Genomic DNA, 25890 nt, shown 5'->3' on the forward strand with positions numbered 1-25890 from the left:
ATCTTGCTTTAACAAATATACTGAAAATCATGTTGCACTCTATTAGCACTAGAGTGGCAAAAAACAGTGTAAAAAATGCAGTATATATTAGCAGCTATTAATGTAGGAGGTTATTATAGTAGTGAATAGTTTAGTAGTAGTGTTTTATTATAATTGCTAAAATCCTCCAACATTTTTTAAAACTTTGGCGCAACTTCACATTTCAGGAAAACCTCAACCAGGTGTTGAACCTTACAGTCACAAAAACTAACCCACCACACTACCAGTTGCACTGGGAGCTGCTCTTTGAATGCCTTTCAGTATTCACTTTGGGTGTTGGACCTCAAAATTCACTCACTCATCAAACCCACATCCTCAGACCTTCCAAACAATTCTTTAAGGCACTGAGTTTTTAGTCAAAGACACTTGTAGCCCACTTCTTGCAGTCGTTAAGTCTTTCTCCTATATGTTGGACTTCAAAATTAACCAACTTCCTGTCTTCTGAGCCGTGAGACATTTGTATATTTCTCAGAGCTTTTGAGTCTCTGGGTGTAGGCCCCCTTCTGACCTCCAGAGAGATAGAAACGGGGTTATTTCATGGAAACCCGTGAGTGGTTAACATTTTGCTGCAACATGGAGGTGGAAGACTTTAGTATATATACGTGTAGCAGGCCAGTGCAGGCCCAGGTTAGTGCAGGACGAGGCCTGTACTGGCCCTGCACTGTGCCTCCCCATCCGCGCTGCCCATACAGGCCACACGCTGCAGGACTGCAATTTCAGCAAGTATTTCCTAATATTGCTTTAATGTTTTTGGTGATGACCTAACTTTGATAGTTGATCATTCATCATACTACACCTTTTTATCTGAGAAGCAACAGCCCCGGCTATGTTGATGCCACTTATCTAATAATATAAAAAAACACTGCGGCATGTTTTCAGTAATGGTTGACGGTATATTCAAGCTTTACACATTCATAACCATCTGCTGTACAGATGTACAGCAGAAAGTCAGGTGAACAACTTTGCTCACAATCTCAAGATTTGTTCAGTCATTGTTAGATAATACTTCATTGTGTTGCTGAAATCTTTTTTACTACACAATATTCATGGTGGCATAACTACATTAAGGGTTTTGGATTTTTATTTCCTTGTAACAATTATACCTTTTGCAATATTTTTTAAATATAGTGAACTCGCAATATAGCCATACAATCTAAGTGGGAACCTAGATAGTATAAAAGTGTGGACCTTTTTTCCTTTAATGTGCATCAACAAATTGTATTCCTCCATGAAGAGGATACAAGTACATTTTTAAATTGATTGAAAACCAGTACTTTTGGAAAATTATCCTGGGAGTTTTGTTTGGACTTCAAATTTTTAAAGTTGTACTCCAAAATGTCCTCTGTTGGCTCACCGCTCACTACTGGTGAGTGTGTAATGATAGGGAGGTCCACTGTTGGTTAGGTATGCAAACACACACACACACACACACACACACACACACACACACACACACACACACACACACACACACACACACACACACACACACGCACAGTTCCCCTATCTTATTGTATCCCTGTTACCACTGAACACACACACACACACACACACACAAACACACACACACAAACACACACACACACACACACACACACACACACACACACACACACACACACACACACACACAAAGACACACATTTTCAAATCTCTAACATATGTTTCAGTTATTCAAACAGCTATGCTTGGAGACACTTGCAGACCCTCAGGGAGCATGGCTAACAGGAGGGTCTTTTAGAGCTCCAATCAAGGAGAAATAATCTGATTTATTGATTTTTCTCCTCCTTCGTGGCTTTATAATGGGAGTACAGATTGCATGAGTGTAGGCAACAGACAGACAGACAGATAGATAGACACATAGATCTGAAGTTGTGAAGACTGTATACCTAAAATCGAATCAAATATCACCAGTGGAGGTAACTAACTAAGTACATTTACTCAAGTACTGTACCTTAAGGGTAGCTCCACTGATTCTCCACATCAATGTCTGTTTACAGTTGTTGGAGAATAGTACAGCATGTGTAAAATGTTGTATAAAGCTTTTTGATGCTCTAGAGGGGGCTGTGTGAAGCCTGATGAATGTCAGTTGGGGCTGAAAACTACAAGTGCGAAAATGAAAAAAATCTGGGGGTGTCGAGTTGGAAAGAAACGACCTTATCAAACCTCTGTAGTCCGCTCTTCGTTTCTGCTTTAGGCTAGAGGCTTGAGGCTACATAAACCACTACTAGCATAATACACTTGTCAGTGGTCAAGTTGCTTTGTGGGTAATGTAGACATCAGTTTTTGACAAGGATGAAAGATTGCGTGGCATAATAACAGGCGATATATCTGGTGGAGAACTATTTTAAGTACAATTTTGAGGTACCTGTACTTTACTTGATTTTACTTTTCTTTTTTCATTTTGTGTTACTTGGTACTTCTACTTGACTACATTTCAGAGAGCAATGTTGTAGATTTTGCTCACATTGTGGACCATTTTTCTAATTATAATTTCATGATCTCTTAGGTACGCTCAGGTTTTAGCCTTACACAGATTTCATATTCTGCTGAAAGCTGAAAGATGGTGATGACAGACTGGTCACCTTGCATACAGATGACTTACTTAAGTTCAAGATCAGGATATTGCTATTGACAAGGAGTGATCAGGAAAATTACAGCACAGCTTTTGCCAAGTTTGAATTCATAACAACAAATTAGTCTATAATAGCCTGTAAAGTTATATAATTAGTTTTCAGCTTCTTTGCTGAATCATATGGTTTCCTCCTTCAGAAAATGTTCCGAGGCCTTTACTTTTGATACTTTAAGTACATTTTGACAATAATATGAAATGTAAATCAATTATCAGAAAGTAGTATACTTGTGCATGTTTTCTGTTTGCCATCATTTAAGACAACCTCTTTGAGCTTTCAAAGTATTTCTTCCAGTGTTTAGTCAAACTATCCTCACTCATGGACTGTGACAAATGTTCAAACCAAATGTTTCTGAATACATTTCTTGATCAAGGCTTAATGTTTTATCTGGATGATACCAGATGATACCAATCTTGTGATGTTGTGGCATTCACACTATATTTTCTTATTGAGAAAGGGACTTTAAACACGGATACAAAGAAGCCTTAGTTGCAAAGGCAGTGACTTCACAGTTGCACTTATTAATACATTATCAAAGGCATTTATGCAAAAAGAAGTTTAATCTGTGTGGAAATAAATAGCAGAGCAACAGGTTCTCTGCTACATGCACATTTACGGTATATAACCGGTGTTTCTTGAGCTTTTTTCACCTCCAGACTCAAAATCACAAACAGGGCTGTGACCCATGTGGCATCTAAAGGTTTCAGTATGCTTCATATGAACTAGATTCTACAAAGTGGTATACGAATATGTCTAATGGCAATAGTATTTATACTAGTTTCAAATGGACATGTTATTTAAAAAAAAACAAAAAAACTTTTTCACCGCTGCACACCTGGCCAATCACCATATGAGGCGAACGTGGTTGTCAGATTGTTAGAATTGAAAAGTTAGAAAAATTGGTGATTCGCTTCTTTTTTTCTATTGTCATGTACTCTACTACATAAATGTATGTACAGTATGTACATACACATAGAGATACTATACATATATATTAAGTTTGGGGAGGAAAAAAAGTTGGACCCCCCCCATTCCACCTTTGGAAAGATTTGGGGCTAGTAGTTTCACATGTTTTTTGCGAATCCAACAAATGTGAAGTCAGTAGTGACAATTTGCCAAGCTCACATGTACACATTTTTAGGGAATTACAGACGTGTACTGTATCAGAGGAATAAAAATAAGGGCTCTGCTTCCTGCCACCTCTCTTTTATTCTTACCTAATTTTCATAACTCATACCGAATGATAAAATGACAGTATTTAAAGCATTTGTGCAAATTGAAAATGATCTACTACATGTTCAGCATAGAAAATATAAAATCTATAACACAAAGCCATCCTCAGTGGGAAGACACGTTAAAAGAAATTAACACTGTGCGTAATATAATAACGATGATGGGTTGTTAGATTAGCATAAAGTCTCATGCAGTCACACGCTGCACCAGGGTTCATCATTCATGAACAAAGATGATGCTGAGCATTTCTTGCTTTAAGCTCTTCCGCAGTTCTCACTGTCTCCATTGTCGCCAGTCGATGTTCACCTGCAATAATGTCGGAGGTTCTGGGTGGTGCAAACACCAAACTTCAGTTTCCTTTTAGGCCACCAACATGCTGCAGATATCATTTCAAACCAGCACTTGCACTGATGATAACTGAACTCAGAAATATTAAGAAAAGTTTCACAGTTAATAGCATTACCAGGTAAGAATCTGTTCTTATTTTCTTATTATCTCACCACAACAACATGCTAAAATAGCTCTCTTGCCTCTGTCATGTGCAGTTATTCGTCAACATCACATACTATCACTTTACAGACATGCTCATATATTTGGCTTCACTTTCAGATCCTTCTCACACATTTTACTTCACTTTCACAGCTGTCTCTCTCTTTTCATGATATGCTTGGACAATCTTCACAACATGGCAATGTCACTCTAGGCTAACTGTACAAATCATATCAAATATTTGAAAGGGACTTACACAAATATGTTCAACAGCATAATAAAAAAATTAAACTTAACTGTCACACAGCAAGACAGTTTACACTGACTTAGACTTTCTCAAATTCATAAATTTCGGAACAAAGAGACTTCAAGCTGTGGCTGAAATGAAGCTCAGTCCATTATTTTCAAAATAACCCTGACTAACAAATAATCTAAACTAATGCAAAGTTGAGGATATTCTGCTGTGATCCCACATCAATTGTTTGCTCGCTTAATCCATATGTTACATTGTTGTGGTTATTCACGATGATGATTTGTTCCTATTGCTGTATGTCTGCAGAGATTACGTCTCATTTCTGTTTTGTCAGGTTTCTGTCTTTGTTTTCCTTGTTCCGCCTATTTTGAGTTCTCATTAAGTGAGACGTGGAGGTCCAGAACGGATGAGGTTGATCAGGTGCAGCAAGAGAAGTTTGGTTTCTTCCTGGGAGCATCCAAGCTGGGCAGCGACTGACAGCGACTCTTTTCGTCAAAGGTAGCCTGTTCTTTTACCTGCCTGTGGGGTGTAAAAATTCACACAAAAAACATTTTTTATAGTGTTATTCTATGGTTGCTTGCTGCAATTCACTTGTCCTCTTCAACCACCTGATCTTATTAAAGGTACAGTAACGGTTTTCAGCTTGCAACTTCCAGTGGATGCCCACACGTGCGTATTTTGGGACTTATTTGACCCCGTTGTTAGTTTCCATTTGCAGCAACCTTTTTCGTTTTACTTTTACACACCAGAGGGCAGCAAAGGTCAAAATAGACATACAGAGTATTTGCTGTTCAGACTGTGTATAAGGTAGTCTTGATTCTTCTTTTTGGAATTATTTAACATGTAAAACAGAAGAACAACCCTTATTTTCCGTCAGACCTTTCTCAGACATTTAATCTGTCACGGCAGGAAAATCTCCTAATGTATAACAAATTAACATCAAAAATGTTCAATTTTACTGTCTCACTAAACCGTACCAATAAGCCTGGGCCCTGAAACAGCCAAAACTAAATAATTATGTATTAATTATACCTGTCTCCTGCAAGGTAAAACTTATAACAGAGTAATAGGCAGCTTTTCAGTGTTTTCAATGTTTAAGTCATAAAGATAATTTGTATTGGAAACACTGTCAAGATCAAAACCTCCACTGGTGTTTTTGGTTTGTACATTACGCTGACTGAAATGCGCAGCATCTCACCTGGCCAGGTGCAGCACAGCCTCAAGGATGTTTGAGCCATCTTTGGCGCTAGTTTCACAAAACAGAGTGTTGTATGTCTGTTGGGGAAAGACAGGAAATCATTAATCCTTAATTATTCCTTTTCATTTACTGCTTGTCATAACCCTTCACCAAGCGCTAAGGTAGAGGTTATGGCCAGGATTTAGATTTGCATTTAACAAGGATAAGCTCTGTGCAGCTCTGTAACAGGTGTATCAAATGTTCAGTTATGTGATCATTAAAATGGCTTCACAAGTATAGTAAGATGATTGGGTGTTTACTTGTAATTACCATGGCCAGTTTTTCGCCATAGCTGGTAGGAACACAGTTAACGCCATCTTGTCTGACATCACATTTATTACCCACGAGCATGATGGGAATATCCTCCTGGGATACATCCTGCCATGAAAAAAAAAAAAAAAAAAAAGGAAAAACAGGAACAAATGAAATGGAAAACCTCAATATTAAAAAATGGTTTATTGTTATACATATTTTGCAGGATGGTGATTACAGAATTTATGTTCTGAATAGTATAAAATAAACTATTAAAGACTGGGACTATTGGTTTGACATTAAGCACCACAGTGTGTACGTAGTGCATTATATCAGACAACACATGACAGAACTCTTACAAGCCACATATTGCACTGCATGCAGAAATGTTAACAACAGCAGAACACAATCTGTACATGCTTTACACCCAACACTTACGCATCTGCTGCATGTAAAAAGAGAGAAACAAGCAAGATCACTTAGTTTGATATTCCTACGAACATGTAACAGCTGCCAAAAGAAACTGTCATTACAGAAAGGTGGATGGATTTCGCTTTCACTTTACTCTGCAAAAGCCTGGACCTCTTTTTGCTAATTACTGTAATACCAACAGTGTCAGTGAGTCACTTTTTAGCAGAGGAGAGTACTGTATTACCTCAATTATGTCCACCCACTCTCTAACATTAAGGAAGGTCTTTTCACAGGTGACATCGTACAGAAGCAACACACCATCCGCCCGACGGAAATAAGACCTTGCAATACTGCGAAACCTGATATGAGGGGAGAAAATGGTTCAAGATACATGCAAACCCTTATTTTCTTAACTTAAGGTAGTAGATTGTTTGTTGTGATAGGATGAATACGATATGTCCACTAATGCCTCGTTGTTGTGTGTATGATAGTTTTACTTTTTAGGAACCTCACATATGTTATAATAATCTTGATTTACATAGCACTCCTAAAAACACATACACATCAGATAAAACAACACAACACACCTTTCCTGTCCGGCAGTGTCCCATATTTGTAGTAAAACAGGCTCTCCATCTACGATTAGCGTCTTCATCTGGAAATCCACTCCTGAACACAGAAAGGAGTCAAAGTCAAACATGTCACATTACAAAGTTGGTAAAAAAAAAAATGGAAACGGCCTATTTTACATGACAATATGAAGTAGTCGTGGCCTTGCTCAGTGGCAGTACCTTATCAGATTAACAGAGTATTTACTTCAGCCATGACGTCATTTCACCATGTGCACAACTTGATCATTAATCAGTCAGCTGACACTTCCTCCAAGATTTATTTTCAAGATTTCTTGGGGAATAATTAGTTTGACGGGTCAAAGAGGAGCGAACAAGACAATAAAGCTTGTTACGCTAAGTAAAAAAATTAACAAAAACTTGGCTTTAATTCATCAGGCTCACCCAGAGTGGTGCTGGTGTTTAATTTGAATTCATTTTTGCAGAGGCGCAGCAGGAAGCTGGACTTTCCCACAGTAGCATCTCCGGCCAACACGATCCTGTAGGCTTTCTCTGATGTCAGGTAGCCCAGGTCAACGCTATCCTTGTCGTCCTTCTGGAGAGGAGACAGAGAGCCAGAGTGAAGACATGGGAGAATGAAGCACTCATGCAGCACTGATAAGATGACTGTATGTTTGTATTCTGCACGTTTGCTTCAAGTTAAATTTGTTTAGTCCTCAGCATTGACCACTTTATCCTCCTCCACTCGCCCCTTTCGCCACATTTCTCAGTCAAGCTGCGGTGGCAGAACACATCCCTCTTCTTTATCTTTCACTATTTAACCTCCTCTCTTTCTTTTCTTCCACCTCACTCTCTCACCTGAACACTGATGGCACTGAGGGCTTTCCGTGTCGTTGGGGCTTGGGTTGCTTTGGTGACGCTAATGGATTCAGATGGCTTCCAGTCCAAGGCTGAGCTGCTGTCTGACCCAAATGCTGACTCAATGTCCTGTGTCTCTGCTGGCTGCGATGTAGACATGCGGTAGCAGGCATTAAGCATGAGAGCAAAGCAAAAATCTGCTTAGACACAGAATGCACGTTATCACTAGGACTTCTTCACAACATTACAACCTTTAGAGTAGCTGTGAACATAAGCAAGTTGTTCAAAGCTAGAAATGAGAGTCCCGCTACACAAAAGCTCTTAGGTTTAATGTTACAGCATTTTATTTTACCTACAGTGTTGGAAGACAGCAAAAAGCTTTTCAAAGTGGCTGTTTAACCTTAGTGCTTTGCCACTATGTTCCAGTGACTGGAACAGAGTCTGAGTCTGTTCTCAACTCTCACTTATCTGAGGGATAAAGACTCACTGGACTACCTAAAAATCTGTGCAAATCTGTGCAATCTCTACAAAATATATGTGCAAGTGCAGGTGTGTCTATGTGTTGGACTTTTTCATTGTCTCACCTCAGTGTCAGAGTTTTCTCCCATCATGCTATCATTGTTGTCATCCTGCCCTTTTTTCTCCTCTCTCTCTTCCTCTTCTTCTAGACCTCTGACCTCCTGCTCAGAGTCGTAGCCTCCATGTGAGCCTCTGAGTGTTGACAGGCCGCTGTCCACGTAGATCTCGGGCAGGCTATCCTCCTCGCACTCACTGCTGTGTCTGCGCCTCAGGCCTGGGTCACACACGGCCAAGGCCAGGGTGTCACAGCTGGGCCGCCGGCTGTACACGCGGTAATCGTCCATACGCTGGGAGAACCTGAGTAAGAAGTCAGGAAATAATCCGTGAGATATAACAAGAAACCTCCATAATATATTTGCACAGTTTAGGGAAAGAGACTGGGTCCCCCAAATTACAAAAAATCAAACTGTCGTACTTGTGCAATAGTTTTGCTTTTATTTGCCTTTTTTTTAAAGATACCTGTCTCTGAGAGTTCTGCATCCACCCCAACAAAATGGAGATAAACAATTTGGAAACCATTTCTTCAGTAGAAAGTAGTCCCGACAAAAACTGCTCAGAGTGAAGTCTATGGATTATCCAGAGTAACCCGGACATTTTTTCTGGAAAATCAAGTTGTTTTATTTACTTTTTCTGGTCATTTGGGTAAATCAATACTTAAACAACGTTGTAAAGTTACACTTTAATACTTATAGTTATTTTTAATATTAATCCTGATGCACAATACAAAAGTGTAATTTCTTTTTTGTAAAATTTTTTTTTTGAGTCTACATAATCTGTAGACAATCTGTGTGTAGGTTATAGAGTATCCACAGTATGTGTAATCTTTGCACAATGTCTATAATCAGAGTATGTGTGCATGTGTACATGTATATGTGGTTTTTATATCAATTTTTTCTTGCTTTTCTAAAAGCTTTGAACCACTAAGGAAAACACTGTAATATTTCTGGTGCACCTCATACCTGTACAAATGGCAATAAACATACAACATCAAGTAATATTGATACTAATGCTAATAATTTATTACAGGAGTATTATCTTTTATCACAACTCTGAGAGGTAGGATTCATCATCACACACTCTATTCTTTCTCCTTAAAAGAAAAGACGATTGTTCTCCATCTACTTAAGATGCAAACACAGCAGTCTGTAATAAGTGGGCTGCTGCTCCTACATAATTACACGAAGGCAAAACCTTTGTCCCCTGACCCCACAGAGTCCTAAGGTTCAGCTTGTCAGCACGTCAGCACAAATATCTCACAGCACATAAAACATTTACTGTACCACTGTGTAAACAGACAGTCATGTGTTCTAGGTAAAACCCTTCCGAGCAAAAAGCATCTTGATTTAATCTCTTTTTTTGCACTGGAGATGCAAATGGCTCAAACCTGATAAACCTGGTCTGAAGTAAAACCCTTGAAGCTGCTAACTAGGTAATGATCCTAGGTCTGCTATTTAAAGTTCTGCTCTTGAGACAACTGAAAACAATACTTAAAAGATGAACATACATGCTCAGGAATTTAGACTCTGTCTAATAGGAAAAATGAAACTGTTAGATAGTGTATCACTACACTTCTTACAGTGCATGCTTTAAGTAGAGCAGTGATACCCTCAACCATCTGCATTATTTGCAGGTCTTACCTGTCCATTAATGCGTATGGTGATGTGAAGCACATGCTATTACTTCTCTTTCTTTCCTTTATTTCTGCTGGTGATCCACTGTTACCAGACTGCAACACACAACAGTAAAAAAAAAGGAAGTTTCCATTGTTCGTGTTTGTGATTCATGGCTACCGGACACTGACAGGTAGTCACGCTGTGATTTCTTTTGCTAAATATTGTCACAAAACACACAGTTTTCAGTTAACAAAACATTTTCGCTTAAACACTAAATGTTACTGCTTAACATCTCCTGGTCCAATGAATGGCCTTTGTTGTGTGTTTGAATTATATAAATAGGTTTAAGCATCAGAATAGGAAGTCAGTTCTCTCTTTCTTACTGAAAATTAAAAAAGGAGTATGAAGTAACTTCAGCCTCTTGTAATTTGGAAACTGAACTAGTTTTTGAAGTTTGATTATTGTTATATTTTGTATGAACTTAGCAGCTTTACCCTTTTGATCCTCTCCAGAGTGGCCCTCAGGCCATCGTTGCTGTCATGGAGCTTCCTGTTGGCTGTCCTATCCACACAAACAGAAAAAGAACCAATATTATCCCTCTATATCCTGGAATATATTTCTTTTATGGTTTTAAATCTAAGTGATTTCAGAGTGCAGCACGATCTCTTTCCATCTCTAGTAGAAAAAACCTCAACAATAGCCAGTATGTGTGTTACTGTCTAACTTACTGCAGAATCTCGATCTGACTCTCCAGGATGTCTCGCTCATCAGAGAAATGTTTCAGGAGCTCCTCGTCTCTGCAACAAAACACGGTCATCAGCACACTTTTTGAATTTGAATGTAAATCTGAACTTCAAGGGATCTGTTAATCAACTAAAGTTATGTCAATCTTTATAACAGTAACAAACTGATTTTAGTGTCACATACATGACTGTTATCTCAGAGGCAAATTATTGCTTTAGCCTCACTAGCTTTTACTACAAAAGTTGGTCAGTGTACATTGTAATTGTTAAAATTTGAATTGATACATAACGAGTAGCACTTAAATAAGACACCATCAAGAACTTGACTCAAAATTCAAAACTTTGTGCCACAAATCCAAGTCTCAGGTCTGACCTTTTAATAAAACACTACTGAATATGATCATTGTCATAGATACGAGTTTTTTGGCTCAAGTATCCCTTGACCCTTGGTGGCCCTGAACAATTATATCAAAATACTTCTAAGGGTAGAACTAATGGCACCCATGAAGTGTCCTGCAGTGTCATGGAAAGATAGTCATTCTTCCTCTGTGTTAATGTGTGAGTGTAATGAGTTGTTATCCTGTGTTCCTGAGGAAAAAAAGACCCCTGACAAACCCACTTGCTGAGAGGATATATTGAAAAATACATTATTAAATCCTTTGTTGTTTTGTTTGTTTTTCTTCCCTTGTGTTTCGGGAGTGTGTTTACTGGTTTTGATATATTTATCTTTGTGTTTTATTGGATACCCTTGGAAACTTGCTTAATATGAATTATTCTCGAAGGGAATGATACTTAGTCTTTGTGTTTTTTTTTATTCGTTTTGTCTTTTGTATGTGTGTTTGTGTGTGCGTGCGTGTCTGTGCGTGTGTGTGTGTGTGTGTGTGTGTGTGTGTGTGTGTGTATGCGCATGCGTGTTTGCTCTTCTTTTGGTGGGTTGTATTTAAAATTTTCCAAAAAAAAAAGGAGAGAGAGAACTGAAGTATCATCGTGTCCATCGTGCACATTAATACACACACTGTCCTGACTTTGAAAACTGACAACAGATCAGTTCTGGTATTTTCATGCCTGTGTCCCAGCTCATGTCAGTAAACCTGAGAACTGTATTCCTTTTTGTATCATATCTAGCACAGCCGTACAATCACTTGGTTACTGAAAGACGTTAAACCTAATTTATGAATAACACCAGACACACCTCAAAGATGGAGAAACGAAAAAAGTCAACACGATGACATGGTTCAAGCAGGAGGAGTGTTATCCTGCCGGTGGCTCTGTTGCTTCGGTTGGTAAGTAACACTGCTGAAGAAGCTATTGTGTGTGTGAAGTCACTGCAGGATATCCTGTTTCAGCTGTGACAAAACCAAAACACCCCCCCCTGGGAATGAACGGGTCAGAGGAGGGCGTGGTCTTCATCCCTCTCTCCTCGCCTGTCTCTCTCTGTCTCTGTCCCTCTGCAACGAAACTCCTGAACAGTGGGCCGTTTGATAAGGGGCCAGATTGATATACCTGACTGTTCTAAAATAAATGCATGTTTAATTCTAAAGACTTACAAGTGCTGGAGAACAGAGTGCAAATATTTATTCATCTCAAGCTCACGTTAATCAACAAATGAGGTGAAAAAAAGCTGCTCTACAACTTCATGTCATCAGTAATTCTAGGTTTAGACTTTCAAAGGCTGCACTGAAAGTGAAGTGTTTGTGTTTGTTTCCTCATAGTGAAAAATCAAAAATGCATCCCCTAATGTTTGAGCAGCAGGGGCAGCTGTGGAAAAATCTGACCAATAAAATATGATGCTGACGCCTATTAGACAGGACTGCAACTTGCATCTGCATCTTGCAAAAAACAAAAAAAGACTGTAAAAATAGGATTGAAGTTCAACGCGACGCAACACGAGTCAACATAAAGCTGTCCAAATAACCCCCCGAAACTGAACTGAAAATTGATCTAAAGAAATGAACCATGTAGATCAAACTGATATTCACTGTTCATAGTTGATACTTTGATCGGTTAACTCTGTCTTCAGCGAGTCCATCTCACTCTGCAGACAGGCGACTTTGGTCTGAGATTTCAACAGGTCCTGTTTTAACCGCTGGTTCTCCTGCAGAGAGACGGAAAGACAAGAAGCAAGAGCGGTGAGGAGGGAGAGGGAACCCTGAAGAATATGAGAGAAGTGTGGGAGGCTAGAAGCAGAGACACGTGTGAGAAAAAAATTGCGTCTGACACCTTAAACAAAACTTTTTGCAAAGACAGCAACATGCAGATTCAGTCTCACCAGCGTAAGCTCATTGATCTTCTTCTTCAGCAATGGGCTCTCGTCTTTCACAGTGATGTTGTTGTACTTCTCTTCTATCTGATGGACAAGTTCACATATATTTTGGATTCAGGTCATTTGACTGCAATTGCAGAGATTCAACAAAATAAGAAATCGCTGGATTTACAGGAGAGAAGCCATAAAAACAGCAGGCAGCATAAAAACCAGTGTAAATTCTGCATAAAGGCAACTGTGGATGTAAAGATAACATGCGGCCTCACTCTCACTAGTGGACCACATTTCCCTTTTGTACATCCATTCTATTTTTTACTTGGTTTTGGACTATTTAAAGCAGAGAAATAGTGTATGCTATTCAATGTTATTTTTTTGTTTTATGTTTAGCAGCTCCTAGCTGAGATGAGGGCTCATAGTCGTGCCAGGATTTTAGGTAGGAAATCATACTGTCTGTTATTGCTCAAATTTACTATATTTTTCCGACTTGAACAGAAAGTGCTAAAATTATTTTCCTCAATTATTCTTTTATTGTTTAACTCTGTCTGCAGCCTCTACAGCATCCTCCTTCCCGTGCTAATGCATAACACCGCCGCAGTATCAATCCATGGAAACAAGTGGGGCTTATTTGTTCAGCTGACATTTGTGCTTTCACAAGGTCGAAAAAGTAAATTAGTCCTGGTTCAGCTTTTTGTGAATGCAGTCAGTGTTATTCATAAAGGACTAAAATTTCCACTGTTTAGCAGAACTGTGTTTTTTTTTTTTTTTCAAATGTAGTACAGTACATTTACCTTTGAGCCTGTTTGTATTTTAACGGGTCAAATGCAAGCTTCTCTCCAGCAGTGCACACATGGATATGAAACCTGAGCCCCCATGTCACTGGGATAGTAAAACAGTGAATCGCTGTATTTTCTGGAGTGCTTATTCTTTAAGCCTTTGATCTGACTGTAGCAATGTGTAGCTTAAAGTTTTTCATATTTATCTCCAATAGATGCAGTTATACAACAAAGAAAAAATAAGTTAGAAAACAAATAATTGTTTTTAACATGTGAATAATTTTACTACCACACATGGGTTGCTTATTATCTATATGCCGTTCTGTTCATGAAGTCTCATGGTGCAGGTATGATGTTGATTCATTTAAGACAAATATACAACACTGAGCATTATCTAAATGTACAGTAAGTGGGTTGTAATTAGGACTGCAGGAGTCTGTATTGACCTACGGTGTTGATGGTATATTATCGTGAAACTGGAGTGCAGTTAAATGGGTGGAAAATTTACCATCTGCATCCTCTGGATCTTACACTGAAGCTCACACACATCAGTTTCATAACTTCTTCGTAACTCGCTCAGTGCGGCCTCGGATTGCCTCTTCTCCTACACAAACACATATACGAACACAAAAACATACCTCAAATAATTAGTTCCAATAAGATAACACTCTGTGATATCATTTTATGAAAGTGTGTATGTGTGTGTGTGTGTGTGTGTGTGTGTGTGTGTGTGTGTGTGTGTGTGTGTGTGTGTGTGTGTGTTTGCTCTTTCTACAGTTATGTCATGTCTGTGACACAATAATGTGTGCTATTTTAGGTACAGGTTTTGGTACATGGACGAAGGCCACCGGGTAATCGATAAGCGTATCAGCAACTGTCTATCTACAGTTCCCAAAAAAAAATTCTTCTCTTATAGGTGTCAGCACATGACTGTGTACACGTTACAGTGTGAGAGAATACAGGTGAGTGCCCTCTAATTTTGTGTGCTTTTCTTAGACAAAATAAACAGCAGCTCCTGATTCAGTGAAGTACACTTACATAAGTTTATACACACACACACACACACACACACACACACACACACACACACACACACACACACACACACACACACACACACGCAAGCGCATGCAGTGATAAGACAGAGTTTATGTTCCCGCGTAGCCAAGTTTAAACTTTCAAAAAAAAGAAAGAACGAAAAAAAAGAAAAATCAAACAGCTTAACAGCTGGAAAGGTTTTAAAGCAAAGGCTGCCATGGCAACAAAAAGCTCACTTTACTTCAAACTTTACTGGAAACTAATGTTAGCGTATTAAAATGTCACCCACATTGTTGCCAACTGCTAGCAACGATGTCGTCATTGAGCCTGTCGGTCTGTTGGTATATAATGTACAAGGATGTAGTGACAATTTTTTTAAACATTTTGACCTGACAAAGGCTCAGCTGGCCTCAAAACGCTGTCAATTTAAATAAATGAAATGTTTTGTTGTCGTTTTCAACACAGAGGATTGCATAATTTGTCTGAAACACCTTTGCTTCGCATCTGCTGCCCTTAATTTTACGTTTCTCATTTTGATCTTGAAAAACTGAGACCGAGACGACAACATGAATCCTTCTCAAACCCTATTGTAAAACCAGGACGGCCGAGCCAGGACTACCAGATCTGTTCATAAATATTGTTGCGCTAAGAAAAATGCTGTTGTGCAACCATGCTTCATTTTATAACTGTAACACAAGTTTCACTACCATCAAAACACTCACTGTAGTATACTGATACACAAACGGCCAAAAAAACAGCAACCTAAACTATATAACATTTCAGTATTATTTTATAGTTTGTTTTATTCTGCATGGGTGTCTGTTGGATCCGGCTCTACTTATGTGGCAATATACTGTAGCACTGTAGATAAAATGTCTGGATGTTAGTTGACAGTTATTGTCTGTGTTTGATTCCTCAACTCACGTGATTTTTCGACGGGTTGAATTCAACCAATCTGGGATTATAAATGTGTAAACACAAAACATGTAATCTAAAATTCAGGTTTTACAGAAGTTAAAAGCACATTAAGACATTTTCTGGATTCACAGTGGTACACCTGAGAATGCAGTTTATAAATCATTATTTTCATCCACACACCACCCATCCTTATTATCACAAATATATACCGTACAGTCTTATCATTTTAAAGAGTGGAGGCTCGGACGTGCTCCAGCACCTCTATCTATCTACTGTTTTATAACTGGGATCCACAGAGTCATGAAATCTAGCGGATCAGCAGGCGTGTCCGAGTTTTGATCAGACATATGTTTGTTTGACATAAGGGCAGAGCTGAACAAACGCACTCTGCCTAACCCCTTACCTAAACAAACTCCAGAGGAAGAAACACAACACAGCAGCAAAATCACAAAGTCCTTTTTATGTGTGCAGTTGAATTTGAGAGGGTTACGTCCCACCTTCTCCCGTGTTTTTCTCTCCGCAGCATGAATGCGTTGGTCCATCTCCTCCTCCATCTCACTGAGCTGCATCGTTGCCTGGTCCTGCACTCTAGAAAACAACAACAGGATAATGGTCACCGTGCTCCAGCGAACTCCATCCATCCACTGAATCTGCTGTATACGGGCTTTTCCTGTGCACGGTCACGGGGCAGTTACCCGGCCTGAATGTTTTTGGACTGTGGGAGAAAATCGGAGCGTAAGAGCATTTATTGCTGGCTGATAGCTAATAATGGATTTCTATTATATTTTTCCTGACATTAGGACCAGGACAAATACATTTACAATTTAATGGAACTGATGTAAAAACTATATCGTCCCAGCAGGACATCACCCACTGTATCTGAATCTTCTGTGGGATTGACTGTATGGAGAAGTAAGACTTGAAGACACATTGTCATTGAGAGACACTTCACTCTTGTTTGTCCATACTCCATCAAATGTCACTACAGTTACTTCAACAGCAGCATTAAGAGTAATTTCCTAAAATCACGTGTTGGACTGAAACCAGTAATTACTGTAGAAAACAGAGCTGTAACTTTGAGGCTTGTAGTATCATAAAATATCCGCAGTGCTGTTTAAATCCATGTCAGATGAAAACCTTCTCTATTCATTATCATTAAAGGATGCAAAGGGCATGTGTTTGTGTTTGTGCGTGTTCCTCACCGTTTGATGGCGAAAGCCAGGTTTTCCATCTCTGAGTTTTGCTGTTTGATCTCTTTTGTGAAGTTAACGATGACTTTTTCAAACTGAGGAATCAGTCTGGGCTCAGTCAGAGTGATGTTCTGGTACAACGTCGCTGCTTGTTCATGCCTGGAAGAAAAAATCAGGGTTTGACATGATCTTCTGTACTGTAATACTGACATGCTGACTGTACTGTTTTCCGTATGAACATTTCAGAACTAAAGAAGAACTCTGGTTATTAGTTTTACTTGAGGAGCTGAACTTTACAGCATTCATCTGTCAGGTAAAATGTCGGCTCTGTGGGCAGCTTTGTCACTTAGTGGAGTGTAAATGACAGGAGATATTTTCAGGTTTAGTGTTTTGTTTTCCATTAAACCAACTCCATGAAACTTAAAACATGTTGCACAGCTCTTCTCCGGCACACCATGCTTTATTCACATTAACAAACACTTATCCATCATCAAGTAGCCCAAAGCATTTAAGCTCACACTGATCTGCACTGCACTTTGTTTTTTTGTTTTCAATGTACAACACTGTTATTTCATCAAAGCAAACAAACAAAAAACTGACTGACTGAATTATAATGGCTGTGTTCTATTGGCTTGTGATAATTTGAGTTTGAGTCTAAATTAAAAGGTTAAAGCCTTGGGGTATCATTTTTGAAACAGGCCAACGAAAATGCAGCACGACTTGGATAAATCGCAATGTTACAGACAAAATAAGGGCATGCTTTTCCAGCAACAGCGGCCTCACTAAGGGACAAACTAGGTACATTTCTTCTGATTGCCTGAGGAAAAGACAGGGATTTTTATCAATTCAGACATGAAAAAGACAGGACCCACCATTCAAGCGCCCAGCAGTTAATAACTCGAAACGATTTTTGTTGGGCACCCAAAGGTTATTTTTATTTCCATAGTCCTGTTGTAATACACAAGTGTTTCCCTGGATGTAAGTCTATGGATGACAATATACTGCATAAGTCACTCATTTTATATCTACGAGCGATCAGTTGATAATTTAGTCAAATACACAGAATTTTAATAAATATGCAAAAGCTCCAATTTTAATTTCCCAAATGCGATTTGAAACAGACCAAAAGAACTGACTGCCACTCGTAATGCACTCTTTATTTCACTTTGTTCATCAGGGACAGTTTGTTTCCATAACTCCCTGACAGAAAATACAGATCCCATAGAGATATGTCGGTGAGAAATTTGACCTCAATACGTTAATCTTAATGACAGAGTTCCTCCAGTGTACGTCACTCTGAGGTCATTGCAGTGATAAAGTGTCCTGCGTCACAGAACGACAGTAAGGGGGGTAATATAAGTGTACATAGCGTCTGTGTTTGCCTTCTGACAGGTCGGACTGGTTGAGCATATAGACACTGCTGCCTGTCTGTCAATAACTCATGGTGGCACATATGATCACGACAGAAACTCACACAAACAAGCTCTAACAATCCAACAGCAGACTGGCAAAAGGTAAGAGATAAACAGATACACAGAAATATTGGTGAGGAAGTACTTGATGTAATCTAAAGCTGCTGAAAAGACCTGCTGCCCTTGAACCCCAGAACCCAAGAACCCTAAAGTATTAAAATACTTTTACTGGACCCAAATAAAGTCTTTTTATGCACAACCCTGGCATGTTTTTCTGGCTTTGCTACTTGCATTCAATATACACAACCGCCTGACTTCAAGCACAAATCGATAAGTTGTCCCTCATCTGTTTAGGAGGTGTGTATCAGTGGCTGTTTGATGATGGATAGTGCCATCACAAACAAAAATGAAAGACGTATGCTGTATTCAAAAGAGATTGCATAAAGATTATTAGTAGAACATTTAAAAACAAATGTATGAATGTTCCACATGTGGAAAGCATGGAAGGCATCTTTTAAGTCGTTTTGTGCAGAGGAGTCGTCTTTAAGTGCACAATCCCTTTGATGCCTTTTGATCCCTGATTTTATTCACTGCCTCAGCTGAGAGATTGAAAACTGTAAAACAAAATACACAAGTCATGACTCTATATGTCTCTATCTTGTACTAAAACAAAATATAATTTCATCCCCTGAAAAACAGACGCTTGTCTGAAGTGAGTTCTGTGCTGTGTTTTTCAATCCATCATCTCTCAGCTGACTGTTGAGGCAGGGACTGTAACTGTCTGAGGATAAGAGAGCACATTTACCAGATGTTACCACTGTGACAATCAATGTCCTGACGCCGCAGCACAGCAGCGCGAGAATAAGTCCCATGCCAGGCCCGGGGCGCCACACAGACGCACATATACACACGATAAAGATAAAGATAATATATTATGATATAAAAACCTAAACAAACACAAATAGAGAGACATTCTTACAGAGGTTAAGGCCGGTTACCAGCTGAAATGTTTTGAGACCATTGCCAGCTTGATTCCTGAGTGGTTGGTGCTGATACCAAAACCAGGAACCAAGAGGAAACACGAGTTCCTACAAAAACCTGTTTTCCACCAAAAAAGCTGAAGATGTTGTCTAAACACAAGCAGATGTGTAAGAACTCTGCCAAAATAAAAGTTTGGATTTAAAATCAGGAACTACCTGCTCAAACAATACAGGTTATGAATCTGTCAAATTATTTAGTGCTTTCAGTAAGTGACAGTTTTTGATACGTGTTACTTCAGACACATTTCGGCCAGAACAAAAAAAAAGGACTGAGGTTTGATGCCTGGCTCTATCCAAGGCATATTTGCACTCGATCAGATGTCAAGAAATATGAGCTGCCAGTGAAAACTTAGGTCAGTTTTAAGAAATGTAATTCTTAGATGAATAAAAATAAAAAAACAGAGAGGAATGACTGGATTAAAAGACATTACCATAAGTGATTTAGATGATAGATTAGATGAATTAGAGGAGGCCTATAGGCTCATATAGCAGACACTAAGATGTTTATGTGAGCATCAGCTGATATCGCTTCTGTTTGTAATATGAACAGTCAGTAGGTCCTTTCATACAAAGATTGTTATCTGCTGCAGAAAATGATGTGCAACACTTTTGTAGGCAAAGGAATGTTTGCTAATACCAATAAGCAGCAGTAGGTCTGAGGTGTAGATAGGTGCTAGAAAGAAGGAAGGTTACATTTTCAAAATAGTGTCTCAGCTTAGAGTAGGGCTGTGCGATACGATGAAATACATCTTGTGACGAGGGGAAAGCTATATAGTGCTCTATCGTTTATTTTGTCGTGTCGCAGCTCACACCTAAAAGAGGGGCTACTTCTGCCGCATGCACGTGGTTTGATATGAAAAGTCTGACACTGACCAGAAGACCGTACCTTGCGAATGATGCCCCCACCCCCCTTTCAAACAGCAAACATCACGTCTGGGATCACTAAGAAGGCAATAACTACATATAATTATGGGTGGAGAAACACAATCATGCAGGACAAACTCTTTACAGTCGTACTCCGATACATCGTTGGAGTTGGCAGAGAGTTGATTAATAGTGGTGTCCGGTAAAAGTCTAATAGTGTGATACTGTCCTAGTTTATTGCACTGAGTATAAATTTGATTATAATGGTTCGAACGTTCAAAACATTTACAACATCATTATATTTACCAATTGTAGAAAGAAATTCCTATTATCCCAATATTAATTTCATCCATATGATCCAGCAAGCTGTAATATTTAGACTCTTTCTAAAACCCTAAAGATAACATGGACATTTAAAATCCTCTTATTAGTTTGATATGTGAAGTGGAAAAAAGCAATCCACAAGAAACTCTGAAATAGGAAGAAGAACTGCTTTAAAAAATATACGTTGCAACAACAAAACATCATTCGGCTGTTCCCATTCAGTGAGCAGAGGTCTAGGTTGTTGGAAAGGGTATAACTTGGCTCAAGTTCTGATCCGGATGACGAATACTGTTGTTGGCAGGGTTACAGCTCCAAAAGGTTTTAACCTCACCTCCTTTACTGGCAATGAGAAAAACCAGTTTAGGAAAAGATTCGGACGTATGCCTCCACATAGCAATTAAAAAAAACAAAACATAATTAACAGATAGATGTGTATATAATCAAACCAGTGAAGATTCTGTATTTTCTGTTTCTGTTAGAACTTTTGGTATTACTGTTAAAAGATGCGTTTACCAGGAATAAGAGGATTATTCTCTATATTAATCAGAGAGAAGACAAACTTCTCTAAAGCTCTTCCAATCTTTTAGAGATGTAACAAACAATTATTTTCATTACTGATTAATCGTTTTACTGTTATATGCTTGATTAATGGTTTGGAAAATGGTGGAAAATGTCCGACACAGTTTCCCCCGAAAGGCCTTCTTGTAAATAATCAACAGTCCTTAACCCAAAGATATTTCAGTTTACAACCATATAAAACAGACAGAAGCAGATAAATCTCTCAGGTAAGAAGCTAGGATAAGGAAATGTTGAGCATTTTTGCTTGATACAAATGATTAATGATTAATCATTTATCATGATGGATGCCAGTAAATTCTCTGTCGTTTGCCAGGTCGATTGATGGAATAGTCCTGAACCACGTTTCGGCTTCTGATCAACCTGCCGGTCTCCCTCTCACATTTGATTTAGAAACTGTGTGAAATTTCTGCTGCTGAGCCTCACACACCGTATGAACTGTGACAGATACAAGGGAGACAACGGGGAAAACCTCTTTATCTGTCTTTGGGTCATCATGAGAAGACTTGGGGGGGGGGGGGGGGGGGGCACACAGTGGAGACAAAGACGTTTACGAGACTGACACCTTTCCCACAACAGATCACTTTCATTCTCTGACACAAAGTCGCAGCTTGCGCTTGTTGTTCAAAGCAGCGAACGTCGAAACATGCTGTTCTCATGGATTTCTCCCTTCTTTCAGAGTTGCCTCCTATAACATTACAACTTGTGATCTCCCCGGTGGAGATCATTAAAGTCTCACTATCATCTCGACGCACACTGCGCTCACTGTCTGAACGCGTTCGTATCACCTGGGGATTTCCATATGTTAAACGCACCCACCCATCGGTGCAGCCTTCCTGTCCCTGTCCCAGCGGACAGGTGTTGGCACTCACCTGGGGATGAACCTGGCCTGCTCGCCCAGCTTCCTCTCGAAGTCCTCCCAGGCGGCGGACAAGTCCACTCCGTCCGACTCCATGCCCTTCCCGTGGCAGTCGTGGAAGCCCCCGACGAACTCCCGCAGGCTGACGGTTCCGTCGTGGTCGACGTCCAGCCGGTTAAATACACGGTCCGCCTCTGCCTCGGACACCTGCAGCTCCGCACAGATGGTGAGAAACTCGTTCCTCTCGATCCGCCCGGAGTTGTCCACGTCGTAGGCGTGAAAGAGGCCGCGCAGCCGGTCCTGCTCCTCTGCGCTCATACCCTTGATGGAGGGATGTGGCCGGCTGGAGGAAAAAACAGAAAACAAAAAACAGACGGCGTTTCAGTGAATTCGGGTGACCACCGAGACTCTTGAACTTCCAGGCGTCTCCGCTCTTATCCAAACATGTCGACAGCTGTTTGGCAAAAAAATGGATCGAGTTCATCCATTGTAAACAATTTCGGTGCTCAGTAAATCAAACTTCTGCTCCTGTCTTCTTGTCTTCACCAAATAATGTTCCGGGTTGTTGCAGCCACGGGCCACTTAGACGAACAGAACAGCTGCTGCGTTTGACTCAGGTAACGCACCAGCCATCAGAACCCGTGTGTGTCTGTGTGTGTGTGTGTGTTCACTCCTCTCTCTCTCTCTCTCTCTCTCACTCTCCTCAACAATAAAGGTCTGGGCTTCAGGCCAAATGAAAGTGCTTTCATTGTGGAAAGAGCCTGTGATGGATTGAATGAACTTTATGAATCAGAGAACCAGAGATCATCAACCTCTGTAACCTTCCAACCTGCCAAATGCAGGAGAAATTTGATACACACACTTAGGCTACAGACATTGACACACAAATTGCACTCCATGCAATTTACATTTATACTTAGTCCTCCCTGTATAAATCAGCACAATGACATGAAGTCATTTTAACTCATTTACTGTCCAAACTAATATATATATATATATATATATTTGTTTATTTTACAATATCAGTGTCGATATACTCTAGATTATATACTCTATAATCTGTTTAAACCTGCTTTACGTTTGAAAATGACCCCTTTCCTGTAACTCTGTGGCATCAATTTACAAGCAATGACAGTAAAACGAAGAAAGATCCTGAACTTGATGTTATAGAATATTAACCCTGTCACAGGACTCCCTCTCACACCTTTTTTTGAACAGGTGTTAGCGCCATGTAGCCATGCAGGCCCAGATTAAACCACTAGAAGACACTGTAGGCCGCTAAACCTCTTGTGTCCCCCACTTAGTTTAGTTATACACTGATGAAGTGCAGATTTATTTTAAAGAACACACACAATGTAATTACAATATCAGCTGATATGGTAAAGGCATCAAAACTAGATTCTGATTCAGGGCCCCTCTTCAAGAGAGAGTCTCAAGATTAGGCAAAAATGTCAATTTACGTCAATATGAGGCCCTTTCTTTCTGAGTTTATATTAGATCAGTTAGTGAAATTATAACAAAGTAATTGTCCCAGGGTGAACACGGGGCCATTGGGATTCTGGGGCAGTTGCTTGATTTTCCCAGGTTTGTAGTCCAGCTTTGTAAAAAGGTATCGTCAAACATATTTCAATTGATTAAGGCTGCATGCAGACCAACAGTAGCCCTGCGTGAAAAAAAAACGCAAGGCGGTCCAGCAAAAAGTTGAATGTGGCTCAACTTTTGCTGCAACATAACACAGTGTCATTCAGCAAGGCGCTAATCACATCCATGCAAGTGCACATACCTGGTGGAACACTTTGTAACGTAAATGCCATACAGTATTTCTGCCGTTCACCTTGAGATCGTTGTGACAAAAGATAAAATAGTTGCTGCGGGGATACCTTTACAGAGTTGTAAAATCCTGTCTGTGATTATCTAAGACCCCTGGGCAACACTTTGGCATCTGATACACCTTTGAAGGCATTAATTTCTTTCTCCAAGACTCCACCGTGCAGGTCAGAACATGAAAAGTGATGCATTGCACTGAGCAGATTACATCCTCTGTAATTTACATGTCTGTTTAAAAATAGCACCTGTGAGGGTTTATCTCTCACCTGGACATGACCTGCTCCTTGTTTGTTGAAAACTCCACAGTTGAGGAGTGCTTGTCCTCTGCTTCCGTGCCATCTTCTCCCTCCTGGTGTCGCTCTTTGAAACCGCTGATAAACTCCTCTAAGGTCACGGTGCCATCTTTGTCGATGTCCAGGCGGTTGAATATGCTGTTTGCCTCTTGGGACGGGACATGAAGCTCCTGGCAAACAGTAGAGAATTCCTTTTTGTCGATCAGCCCTGAATTATCCACATCGTAGACTTGAAAGAGCGAACACAGGCGCTAACAATTTAACTGCAAAGTCAAATTGTTAAATTTAACATTATATTTCCTTTTGGTGAGAATCAGACATGGTTGGAAGCCAACTGTTAGGTGGGGGCAAGTAAAACATTTTGTTCCATGTCTTAAAAAATCTCATCGCTGAATAGAAATTTCCAGGATTGGTCTCAATGCTTCTGCTACCTAATTGTCTATATCCTCCCTCCTCCTCTTACCTAACTCCTTTTTTGACTCTTGTACACTCCTGACAAAAAAACTTTTTTTAGCACCCTGATGGTGTTGCAAATGCTATTAAAGCCATGACTGGCCTCAAATGGAAGAATCCCTCCAGGCAAACTAAGAAGAAGGAAACAGTGTGGCTGGGACCTGCAGGAGCTACAAGTAGATAAAATAACTTTTTGTTTAGCGTCCAAAAGGGAATTCTCAATATCATCATATAGAAAGACCATATTTGATACTTTTCCTCACTTGCATTTGTATAGCAGTTTGCAAATCACTGTATATGGATTATGCAAATGTTTCTACTTTCTTTAAATTGTCTTTAAATAACAGTGAAGTTCCCACCCAGTACTGAAAGGGGCATGAACACTATGGGAAGACAGTGGAAGTTACACACTAACAGTCAGCTGCACACAGAAACCGGCGTGGTTAAACTGCCAGTGCATCTCCTCTTGTTTTAGAGAAAGTTTGTCTTTTTCTCCCCAAAACCCATGGATTCCAACACAGCTGGATTATATTGAGATAAACCACTAGAAAATCCATCTCCAAACACACACAGTCAAACACATCCAGATACATTCAAATCCTTTTTATTAATATCTGAACATAAGTCATAATTCTCCTTCAGACCCAGCAGACCTCATTGAACCCATTACTGTGATAACACAGGAATAAATGCAATAGAAGTAAGAAATGTTATGCTATTGCTTCTTTACTTGGATTCTTTTCACGATTTTCTTCAGTTACTCAGTTAAACTCTGCTCTTCGGTGTGCTGTGTATATCTTTCCAGTTGTGTGCAGGTGTTTGTGTGTGAGTCAGGGCAGAGGGTAAACTTAACAATAGTCTTAACTTCTCTGATCTCTCTCTCAGTGGGACGATGGGCACAGTAGAGATGGAGCACCTTCAACCTGAAGAGAGAGAAGCATGGAAACAGCAAATAAGTGTAATTGTGCGCTACATTAACACGTTACGGTGTTTTTTAGGTTTCCTAGCTACAGACCAACGTTCAGCTCCTATAATTATACTACTAGCAGCTGATCTGTCTCGATTTTCGAAGAAATCACACGAAACAGTTGGTCATTATATTCATGGTCGGCAGTGTTGAAAGGTTTTATCTCGACCGTATATATTATCAT

General features: G+C 39.6%; 1 protein-coding gene across 1 annotated transcript; it reads right to left on the reverse strand.

Annotated features, from left to right (window-relative positions):
- Nucleotides 1-3256: 3256 nt before the first annotated feature.
- Nucleotides 3257-24367, reverse strand: rasef (RAS and EF-hand domain containing). The gene is made up of 18 exons (XM_040154463.1): nt 24260-24367; nt 22180-22509; nt 17104-17250; nt 16399-16489; nt 14454-14549; nt 13179-13256; nt 12889-13004; nt 10895-10963; nt 10661-10727; nt 10191-10279; nt 8559-8850; nt 7975-8118; nt 7561-7711; nt 7135-7216; nt 6792-6906; nt 6155-6262; nt 5846-5922; nt 3257-5166 (listed from the first exon to the last, which is right to left on the reverse strand). The coding sequence occupies exons 1-18, from the start codon at nt 24265-24267 to the stop codon at nt 5064-5066; spliced, it is 2163 nt and encodes a 720-aa protein (XP_040010397.1). The 5' UTR covers nt 24268-24367; the 3' UTR covers nt 3257-5063.
- Between the last annotated feature and the right edge of the window lie 1523 nt (nt 24368-25890).

This window comes from Xiphias gladius, chromosome 19 (genome assembly GCF_016859285.1).
Source record: "Xiphias gladius isolate SHS-SW01 ecotype Sanya breed wild chromosome 19, ASM1685928v1, whole genome shotgun sequence".
Lineage (NCBI taxonomy): Eukaryota > Metazoa > Chordata > Actinopteri > Istiophoriformes > Xiphiidae > Xiphias > Xiphias gladius.